General features: G+C 45.6%; 1 protein-coding gene and 1 pseudogene across 2 annotated transcripts in view; one reads left to right on the forward strand and one right to left on the reverse strand.

Annotated features, from left to right (window-relative positions):
• LOC134449801 (fucolectin-like) overlaps positions 1 to 11734 on the reverse strand; it is an 82333-nt pseudogene that overhangs the window by 50722 nt on the left and 19877 nt on the right.
• Positions 1 to 11734, forward strand: part of si:dkey-199f5.8 (beta-1,4-galactosyltransferase 3) — a 33410-nt gene that overhangs the window by 15923 nt on the left and 5753 nt on the right. For both annotated transcript variants that reach the window (XM_063199501.1, XM_063199500.1), the window contains 4 exons: positions 3062 to 3144; positions 3423 to 4817; positions 6216 to 6451; positions 10867 to 11054. In XM_063199501.1, coding sequence (XP_063055571.1) covers positions 4526 to 4817; positions 6216 to 6451; positions 10867 to 11054 — 716 coding nt within the window. In that variant the 5' untranslated portion in view covers positions 3062 to 3144; positions 3423 to 4525. The remainder of the gene's footprint in view (positions 1 to 3061; positions 3145 to 3422; positions 4818 to 6215; positions 6452 to 10866; positions 11055 to 11734) is intronic.

The following is an 11734-nucleotide window of genomic DNA, read 5'->3' on the forward strand; positions in this document are numbered from 1 at the left end:
CCTGTCTGTCTCTGTCTGTCCGTCTGTCCTACTCTCTCTGTCTGACTGCGTCTGTTTGTCTCTCTGCGTTTGTTTGTTTCTCTCTCTCTCTCTCTCTCTCTCTCTCTCTCTCTCTCTCTCTCTCTCTCTCTCTCTCTCTCTCTCTCTCTCTCTTTCTCTCTTTCTCTCTCTCTCTCTCTCTCTCTCTCTCTCTCTCTCTCTCCCCCCCACTACATTTTGGTGTATTTCTTCCATGCCTTCTCGTGTCCTCTTTGTCATTGCATTTCAGCCTTTATCTCAGTTATCCCCTCTCCAACCCAGCTTGCTATTTTCTTTCCCCTCTTTCTGCCTCTCATTTCTTTCTCCCCCACTGCAAACACACACCATACAGAGAGACACTCCAGTGCACTCTGACAGACAGACAGACACACACACACACACACACACACACACACCATACCCCAAACCCAGAGAGAGACCCAGAAACACACAGACACACACACACCATACTCAGAGAGAGGCACACTCCACTGCACTCTGTGGCTTTATCTCTTCTTGCGTGCAGCTTTCACTGTCACTCACGCCATCCCGCCACAATCTGGAGTGCCTCTCCTCTCCTCTCCTCTCCTCTCCTCTCCTCTCCTCTCCTCTCCTCTCCTCTCCTTTCCTCTCCTCTCCTCTCCTCTCCTCTCCTCTCCTCTCTCTATCATCTGGCCCTTCTCCCTCTCCCTCTCCCTCTCTCTCTCGCTCTCTCTCTCGCTCTCGCTCTCTCTCTCTCTCGCTCTCTCCCCTCTCTCTCTCTCTCTCTCGCTCTCTCCCCTCTCTCTCTCTCACTCTCTCTCTCGTTCTCTCTCCCCTCGCTCTCTCTCTCTCTGTAAATGACCAATGCCAGCAGCGCTCTTAAGATTAGGATTAGTGGTCTGAGCATGGCCGTTTTAATGAGCACTAATTGATTTTGTAAGCACAGATTCACTGGATCTGTGGCCTTGTTTGACATGTGGGTTGTGAGTGGGTGGGTGTGTGATTGAGTGTGTAATGTGGTGGGTAAAGTTTTTGTGCTGTTCTGCATCATGCCTGGTAGAAAGAGACCTCAAAATTAATTCAGGTTGATCTCATGAAGTTTCAACTTAAAATCAAGACGTGCTGTGATGCAGTGATTCGGTCTTGTTTCTCTCCTTTTGAAATGCGAGGTTTTCCCACCAGGTGTGTTATGTACAAACCTTTCTCTTACACCCAAAAAAGTTGCCTACGTAACCGACTTAATGTTTAAAAAGTGCATGTTGTGCACTGAATTTCATGTTAAACGGGATGCATCACAAGTGCATGAAATGAAATCCAACTGCATGGATTGATGCAGCTGAGTTATTTTGGTGCATGCATTGCAGATTCCGACTCAAATATTCAGTTGGGAATCCATGCAAGTCTTAAATGAGGCCCCTGGTAACTAGGCTACTAGCCAATTTATCTGAAAAGAATAGTCGCCACTAGGATACAAACAATTAATCGATTACCCAGGTGAAATGGGCATGTGAAGGGGGTTGTGAATAGTGGGAATATTTAAATCCACTTTGAATTAAAGAATTAAAAAAGAATTCATTTAAATGTAGTATTTTATCTCACTTTTTAGTGAAATATTTTAGATTTAGCAGTTTTTTTTCGAGGAACATTGAGATTTCAGATGGAAAAACGCAGCTTATCAATTAATCATAAGTCGATCGATAAGGCAATCGACTGACGATTAATGAATGAATCGATAATTTGCATCCCTAGTTGCCACGTGTGTGGAGCGGCAATATGAAGGGCTCTCTACTCTAGCACGGTGTGTTGATGTTCCATTTATCAGGCACAGCAGATAGTGCTGCCTTGGGGAACAAGCAGGCAGCCGTGTTGGGAACGACCAGGCCTCTCGCTGCTAAACAACACTGTCTAGCAACAGCTGCAAGATGAAATCCCAAAGTGACACTGGATGGGTAGGGAGAGAGTGTGCATGTGTGTTTGCATGATGAGGAGGAGGAGGGGTGGTGGGTGAGCTGAGCTTGGTTGTGTTTTCTGCCAGACACAACTACAGAGTTCTTGAGTCTGGGAAAGTGGCCATGTTAAAAAAAAAAAGGAGAAGAGGGGAGAAAGAAAAAAGAAAGAGAAATCCTGGCACAGCACCCCCCTCCAATCCTCCACCTCCTCCCGCCAGATCCTGGGCTTGTTCCTGAAGCACTTAAGCACTCGAGCTGTGGTATTCAGGAAAGGGATGAAAACAAACACTGCGGAGCTGCTGATGTTGGCTGTCAGGGGCTCATCGGGGTAGTGCCCATCAGATAGGGGCAGGCCCATCATGAGTGCTGCTGGGGGCTGAGGTGGTGTTTGCGGGCGTGGATGCAATCGTGTGTGTGCGCGCGTGTGTGTGTGCGCGCGTGTGTGTGCGCGCGTGTGTGTGCGCGCGTGTGTGCGCGCGTGTGTGCGCGCGTGTGTGTGCGCGTGCGTGTGTGTGCGCGTGCGTGTGTGTGCGTGTGTGTGTGTGTGTGTCTTGGACCGTTTGGGTGTGTGGGTGTGGGTGCTTGTGTTGTGGTGGCATTACAAAGCTTTGGCACAGAATTAATTGTGTACCTACGTGGGCTAACTCAATGGAAAAAAGGTAGAAGAAATGAATTCCAGCTCCTCGGGTGGTTATGACGAAAGCATACAAATGTAGGCCTTGCGTCTTGTGGTGACGTTGTGCTGTGTAGGGGCACAACGTCATTTTCCTTTCATTTTAACAAGGTGCTGAGAGGAGGCCAAGACCATTTGACTGTATAGTGCACATAAAAATCATTGCACAGCCTTGAGTAGCCATCAGTAACAATGTTTGTGAACCTTACTTTCATATGAAAGCGTTCCATTAAAAAAAAAATTAAAGAACAAGAAGTGCTTGCCAGATGTGTGTGATTGCGAAACATGACTTCAAAAAGAGACAGATAACATTGTTTCTTAAGATTCCTGAGGTCAAAAAATCAATGGGTTCTCCTTAAGATGTTCCATCTTGTCCAGTTAAGCATCTCACTCCAAACCATCTAATTATTCTTTTGTTTCTTTTGTCTTTTTCTTCTAGAGGGAAACCTATTACTCTGACCTCCTTCCAGGGGTTAAGTGGCCCTACACTTATACGCTGAAGAAATGGGAAAATCGCTCTAGGTATTGGATATCTCCTTTTTCTACTTTCCCAGTTCTTAAGCCTAAGAAAAGTTTATTGAGAATTGTGAATTTCATGAAAAAAAATTCTAACACTGGTAATTCTATTTTTCTCTATTCTATTTCTAATTAATAAAATGTTTTCAAATCTCTCCCTCCTCTCTCTCTCTCTCTCTCTCTCTCTCTCTCTCTCTCTCTCTCTCTCTCTCTCTCTCTCTCTCTCTCTCTCTCTCTCTCTCCCTCTCCCTCTCCCTCTCCCTCTCCCTCTTTTCTCTCCACAGTGTCTTGCAGCTCCCCTGGCCAGTGACCAGAGTAGACAGCTTGAGCCATCAGCTCCAGCAGATTGTCTAACTTGCGGTGGAGATGAACATGGGACTTTAACATGGACCAGCTTGAACATGCCCAGAAAAAGACACTTGTCCCCGTGAGCTGCACCTCCTCTCCTCAGAGGGACCGTGATAGATAATCATCAGAGTGAAACTGGAATGGATGTAAATGAACAGTAAACAAATCACCCCAACTGGGAACTATTGAAATCCTTGGAAGTTCTTGCCCAGCCCGCAAAACCGCAAAATTAATGTTTTCACATTAATTGAGGTACACTACATCAATATTTTGGAACACTTTATCAGAACATTCCCTCCTCAAGTGCCTTTTTGTATCTGGTGTTTCCGGTCTTTTGTTCCTATCCAGTCTGATGAAGAGCACATAGCTCGAAAATAAAACAAAAAGAAAAACGGGTGTGCGGACGTTCCATCTTTTCATATTTTCATCGTGTCTCACCTTTTGTCCTGCACCTGCACTGCGTCTTGGATGTGCGCACCTGTCTACCTCACTTTTGTTCCTGCCATCTGGAAGGGTCACATTCCAACACAAGTGACTTGCCCACCATACCAGTTCACCAGCGTCTGTTACTTCATTGTGTGTACATCGCCACACTCCCCACAGATCACTCTCTGATACAGAGAGCATTCGCAGATTTATTTTTTTGTTTTTAAACTTTTTTACCTATATAAACCTATTTTTTTAAAACATCAAGTGATTCTTGTAGTTTGCATGCTGAACTTCGTGGCCATGGATTTCCCAGCGGGTATAGAGCTTCTCTCGGAGGTATGAGAGACCGCCACAGAAGAGGAGCACGTTGCTGTCACTGCTAAGCCATTCCTCCTCTCCCTCCTCCTCCTCCTCCTCCTCCACTTGCCACCCTCACTGAAATCTAAGTGTCCAAGCGAGACGAGACAAAGCGTTGAGCTAAGAGCGCACGCCCGCCTGCTTGCCTCGCCTCGCCTCGCCTGCCTGCCTGGCCGGCCTGCCTGCCTGGCCTGCCTGGCCGGCCTAGCTGGCTGCGTAACCCAGTCGTCTCCTGCTGTAGTCGGCGGTGGCCATGTTTAAGCTACAGTCCAAATGGCGCTACCTGGTGATGTTCCTGGGCGTGCAGCTGGTGGTCATGGCGTTGCTGTCGCAGCGGGACGGCTACCAGCGCCGCGTCTCCTACTTTTTCCGCATCTTCCGCAGGACGGACCACGGCGGCACCACCGCCTCGGCCCACGGTGCCAACTTGCGCGGCCGCAATGCCACCCTGACGGGAGGGGACATTTACTCCAACCTGTCCATACTGGCACGTAACCTCGCCAAGGAGGAGCTCCCTCTCTGCCCCAAAAAGTCACCCCTCATAGGTGAGTTCTGGGGAGGAAAAACTCATGCCACTATGGCTCACCGATACATAATCATGACATGGCACTAAATAGAAATGGATGAATGTAGTTTTTCTGCATTCCAGTCAGCTGTTCTCAGAGTTATCTGTTCTTTCCCCCCACTCCACTATTTTTTTGTGCCTGTCAGTGTTTACAGTCAGTCTCCAAACACTGACTTCCTCTTGTCATTCCTGGAACTCCCTTCCTGTTCCACAGGTTTTTGTGTGTGTGTGCGTGTGTATGTGTGTGTGTGTGTGCGCATGCGTGTTTTTGTGCATGTGTGTTTGTGCGAGTGTCACGCTTGTCTGTGTGTCTGTCAACGTCACCTCAAGGACTGGTGTCAAGAGTTTTCCTAAAGAATTAATTGCGGGCTGAGACAAAAAAGATCAGTACACCATCTTGAAGTGAGCTAGTATTGTTTGCCTAAGAAAAATCTATAGCTGTTGTAACGAATGAGTGTTTATATTAGAATGGCCAGTGCTGTTTTGACCCCCTCCTGTCTGAGTCCCCTGTATAACTTTGCCGTCACAACTCTGGGCTAGAAAAATCCACATATCTTATTTTCTGTCTGAGGTGGACTTATTTGGTGCTGCAGAGCAATGGCATTTATAAACATGCCTTTTCTTGTTGATGTGTCAGACTGCCAGCTAGCTAGTTAGCCAGCCAGCGTCAGCTCCAGCTCCAGAAATGAATTTGCTTCGCATTACATCTAGGGATGCACCGATATCCATTTCTTCACTTCCGATCCGATTCTGATATCTAAATTTGGATTTGTGCCGATACCGATACCACTCCGATCCTATACCAAAACCACTTATATGCACTATTTGGTCAGAAGAGGAAGTCAGAAGAACATAAAACCTATTAATATGTAAAAAGTAACAAGTAAAAAGTAACAATCCCATCCTGAAAACTAATGTGAAAGTGCTATGATGTCAAATTAACATTAAACCTGGCTCAATGTCAGTCCTGGGAAAATTCCGATACTTTGGGAAAATTCCGATCCGATCCGATCTCTGAATTATGTTGATATCTGAACCCGATACCGATACACCGATACCGATATCCCATCCCTAATTACATCATTCGGCCTTAATGTGCAGTGATTACCTCAAGGCAGTTTTCTGTGTTGTTTCAGCTTGTGCAATGCAGAAATGACTAACGTTGTGATATGCTGTTTTTTTCCTCCTCTCCTCTCCTCTCCTCTCCTCTCCCCCACTCTCCTCTCCCCCACTCCTATCTCCTCTCCTCTCCTCTCCTCTCCTCTCCTCTCCTCTCCTCTCCTCTCCTCTCCTCTCCTCTCCCATCCTCTCCTCTCCTCTCTCCTCTCCTCCCCTCTCCTCTCCTCCCCTCTCCTCTCCTCCCCTCTCCTCTTCACAGGTGGGCCGTTCCATGTCACCTTCCCCTCTGGCCTGACGCTGGGCCAGGTGGAGCATAGGAACCCCCTGGTGACACGGGGCGGTCGCTACAGGCCCCCCAACTGCCAGGCCAGGCACCGCACCGCCATCATCATTCCCCACAGGAACCGGGAACACCACCTCAAGTTCCTGCTCTACTACCTGCACCCCTTCCTGCAGAGGCAGCAGCTAGAGTATGGCATCTATATCATACAGCAGGTCAGACACACACACATGCACACACACACATGCACACACACACATGCACACACACACACACACACACACACACACACACACACATATATGCACACACACACATACACACATACACAGACACACTCGCAGCACACACACACACACACACACACACACACACACACACACACTGTCTTTGAATTCTTTACCATTGTTGGCTGTTTTGTAAAGGTGTATGTTAATCTCTCTGCTGTAAACATCTTGCCTACCTATTTTACACACCAGATGGAAATTGGCCATTGTGCTATAATCTGGCATATTTTCATGTATGTACCTATGTAAATTAATGTGCAACTAATTTGTTCATTAATATCCTGAAAAATGAAGGCAACGTTAAGTAATGCAGGAATCAAATACTTTCCACCGCTACAATAAGGCTTTTGCTATTCATGCACAAACACACCTCAGGCTTTCTTCAGCTTTTCCACGCGACACAGCAGCTTTTTCTCCTCCTCTAAATGTCGTCCCCCCCGCCCCCTCAAATTTGTACAATTACAGTCCTGAGATGACGAGTGATTACTGATCACTGGAGATTATTGTTGAGATTATCAGATGAGCGTCAGGCAGCTACAGTGCTAGGCTCGTGCTGCAGTGATTAAATAATAATGAGGGAATCAGTGTCTCCGATCTTGACAGTGAGACCCAACACCATCGCCGGAGAAACATAAAGAGGGGGCTCAACTGCACCCCCTGCCCTCAGCCAGTGGAAGTGCAACAGATGGGTCTCCACTCTGCAGAGATTGTCTCTGTCTCGCAATACTCTAGTCTAGCAGGATTTTTTAACGCCATAGATGGATGGCCAATTGTCATAAGGATTTATTGAATATGTTGTAAAAATGCAATTCAGAAGTTACTCTGTCAGTCCTGTGCAATCGGGACATTCAAGTGTGAAGATCTGCGTTGGACATTGTGGAGGATCTTTTTTTACACCTCAAGGACAACCTCACTGAGATAATATCCTACACGCCTGTGTAACTTCAGAGGTGCGCCTGTTGAACCACAATCAGGACATTACCGGTAAATTTGGGGTTGGGGGGCACCCCGAGTTGCTTGACATGGGAGGGTGGGCGACAGTGAGGCGCAAGGTTGGAGGAAATGTTTGCCAGAGTGACATTGTATTTAGAGAGAGGGGGAGAGACAGACCGAGATCAAGATGTATGACGTGTCTGTTATGTCCTGGCCTGATTCCAACTAACCTTATCCACTTACAATGACAAAGGCATGTCAAAAGGCATGCTTCACCTGACACATTCAGAGGTGCCAGTCATTGTCTTTTTTTCGAGTCATCGTGACATGAATGTTGTCTGTATCTGCTAATTACTCACACTCTGTGTGTAGGTTTCAAGATTACAAGAACAGTAGCGTTTGCTGTAGTGAGATGTTAAAAATATCTGTGATTGATGACGTCAGCCAGTTCAGATACACAGACTTTGAGCACACGCCCTAGGATGTTGTACAGTTGTAAACGTCGGCCACAGATGGCTGGATGGGAACTCTGGGCTTGATGTACTAGAATTCGAGCCAGGCATAGTTCCAGAAGAAGTTCAGCTCCCCAAGCTAGAGAATCAGAGATTAGTTTGATTTCTTCTTTCCCCATTATTTTTCTAAATGATATTGTGACCTACGAATGACTGTTTACTGTGGTTTGTCTATGCTGATATAGTGTTTGCTCTATGATGATTCAATTACCGGCATTCAATATTGTTCATTGTTTGTATTTGTCATGACTAATTTTATTTGTGTATTTCTTTTATTCGTCATGACCTTTTGACTAATTGTAATTTACCCTGGAATCGGAGTTGTTTTATTTGCATCAACATTGTGCATCAAGCTGTGCATTCCGCGCAGTGTTGACGAGGCATTGTCTCAGGGATGGCAGCCCAACCCCTTGTTTGTGTATTCAAAGATATCGCCAATCCCAAAGCTCAGAGTTGACTTTCAGTTGTCAGCCCATCCAAGCCTCCGAAATCACCACACAGACACACACACAGACACACACACAGACACACACACAGACACACACACAGACACACACACACACACACACACACACACACACACACACACACACACACACAGACACACACAGACACACACAGAGTAGATAGCGCTCAGATAACCGATTTCTCCCTCTCTCGCGCACACGTGCACACACATACATACACACACACACACACACAACACAACACAACACTACACAACACAACACAACACAACACAACACAACACAACACAACACAACACAACACAACACAACACAACACAACACAACACAACACAACACAACACAACACAACACAACACAACACAACACAACACAACACAACACAACACAACACAACACAACACAACACAACACAACACAACACAACACAACACAACACAACACAACACAACACAACACAACACAACACAACACAACACAACACAACACAACACAACACACAGCAGATGGCTTGGAGATTGCACAAGGGCAACCCCCCTTTTCTTTTGTTTTTGTTTTGTTTTTTTATTCCGCCCTCGTCTGTATAGTCTTGGGGGGCTCCTGGCCCTCATCAGGCTGTGCTGGTCAGGATTACGGCTAATCCCCGGTCCTTATAGCCTCAAGTGCCGCACGCATCTGAGGCCTGTGGGATTTACACCACCGCTGCCTGGCATTAGAGCACGAGGTCGGCAAAATGCATCTCTACGAGCCGCTCCACCTCTAACCCCACCACACGCAGCACATCAGAGACAAGCTGTTTGATGTAAAGCTGTCATCGTATAGATGGATGGGTGAGATGGGTAGATCATTTAAAACTAAGTCTTTCAAAAACCTTGGTGTGATATTGGACAGAAATCTCAGTTTCAGTGCTCACATCGAAAACATGGCTAAATCAGCTTTTGGCACCTTAGGAACATAGCTAAAATGAAGGATTTTGTATTTAAACAGGACTTGGGAGAAATTAACCCATGCTTTTATTACCTATAGAGTTGACTATTGCAATACCCTACTTATGGGTCTTCCCCAAAAGTCACTCAGGCAGGTGCAACTAATCCAAAATGCTGCTGCTACAATTCTAACTAAATCAAAGAAACGAGATCACATCACTCAAGTACTTAGGTCACTACACTGACTACAAGTGAGATTATTCTGATTTATAAGTCACTAAATGGCTTAATGGCATAAATGTATTGGAGATATTCTAGAGCAATATCATCCCAATAGATGTCTTGGATCTTCAGTCTCTACTGGTTGTGCCTACGGTCAAATCCAGACGGGGTGAAATGGCATTATTCTCTTAACAAATGAAATCACTAAAAAAATGCATTTTATGTTTGCTCGGGTCATCCTTGTTTAATGTTTACACTTGTTTGGTGATGTGAAAATGTTAAGTGTGCCTAATGGGCAAAAAAGTAATAACTCAGTTGGGAGGGCAGAAACCTATGCACAGCACTGTAGATAGACAAAGATGGGTGGATAAACAGACAGACAGACAGAATGTGTTGGTGTTTTGCATTCAACGTGTAATGCCAAGATATTCAAATGTAATTTTTCTGTCACTCTGTGGTTGTTTCTGTGCAGCGATTTCTGCAAAAAAAAAATCAGATTCAAAAGCAAGATTTCATACCGGCATTCTGTTATTAGTGCCTTCTTGCATCATGTTTGCTGTGAGCCTTAACATTTCTGCAGATTAGAGTTGCAATAACAGGATGTTGTTGTATGACAAGACACCGCCTCCATCCTCACTTAATGTCAAGTCCTGTTTAGACAGCATATGTAAGATGCAGTAGAGCGGAGCACTTTTTAAATTTCATTATGCAGTATGTTCTATGTACACGTACAATGACTGTGAAGGCAATACCTTCAACGTGTATTACTGTAATAAAGAATAAAACCCATGGGCCACTTTCCATGGCTAATGTACCTTTTGGCCAATACGAATGTTGATGATACACTGCATGCAGAATTATTTGGCAAACAAGTATTTTGACCTTAACATCCAGTTTATGCATATTTTCAGACTCCATGAACTCCTATATGAACTTGAAAACCAAAAGCATTTACAGTGCTGTGCGAAAGTATTTGCCCCCTTACTTATTTCTTAGATTTTATTGAATCTTTGTCACTCTGAAGAATTTCAGAACAAGAAAATGGAAATGGTAGATGGGCATAACACTCCAGGCCAAGCAAAACATGTTTTCATTGGCGATTTCATTTGTTTAGGGAAAAAAAGCTATCTGACCCTACCGTGACCCATGTGAAAAAGTAATTGACCCCTAAACCTAATAACTTGTTGAACAACCCCAAGCAGAAGCTAATTTAGGAAAGTGCTTCATATTGACTATAGTTTGTGTGTGTGTGTCTGGTTGTGTGTGTGTGCGTGTGTGAGCAGCAAGGCGACTACACGTTTAACCGGGCCAAGCTGATGAACGTTGGGTTCCGGGAGGCGATGCGAGAAGAGGAGTGGGACTGCCTCTTCTTCCACGACGTGGACCTGATCCCAGAGGACGACCGCAACTCCTACACCTGCGATCTCTTCCCCAAGCACGCAGCCATCGCCATGGACAAGTTTGGATACAAGTCAGTAGTGGGCCTAAGTGGGCCTTCATTGTTTTTTTTGTTTGTTTGTTTTTTTAATATATATGTTTTGGATTTGTACACCTTTATTTTAGAATGGGATAGTGAGAGAGAGGAAATGGGTAGAGAGAGAGATGGGAGAAGAATGACCACAGGTGGGATTTGAACCCGGGCCTCCCGATTTATGGGATGGCACCCTAGCCCAGGTTGCCGAGATCGCCCGAAGAAGCATTGAAATGAATTTGCATTATTCAGTCTCTAAATCAGTGGTTCTCAACCTTTTTTAAACAACCCTCATAATAAGCCTGCCAACGCCCCCTTGACCTCATCATAAGCCTGATAAAGCCCCCTTACTATTATGACCCAAATTACAACTAAGCACTGCCCCCTCTCAACTATATCCTTCGGAACGCCCTCCTAAGGCCCCCCCAACGCCCCTTGAGGGCCTGAACTGCCCCTGTTGAGAAAGACTACTCTACATAATCAGATGTTTGATTTGGCTAATCCCAGGGCGGGTCTGACTCGTCAACTTGGGCATTAGTTCAACTGGCTGATGGCTTGGCTCCTTTGACGACTTGGGACGTTTCATTCATGTGACAGCCTGCAGAGATGTTGTATGACGTGTGCACCTACCTTGCTGGTCAAGGTTCTTACCTATGCCAGTACACCCTTTTTATTCACAT

Source organism: Engraulis encrasicolus, chromosome 5, assembly GCF_034702125.1.
Source record: "Engraulis encrasicolus isolate BLACKSEA-1 chromosome 5, IST_EnEncr_1.0, whole genome shotgun sequence".
Classification (NCBI taxonomy): Eukaryota; Metazoa; Chordata; class Actinopteri; order Clupeiformes; family Engraulidae; genus Engraulis; species Engraulis encrasicolus.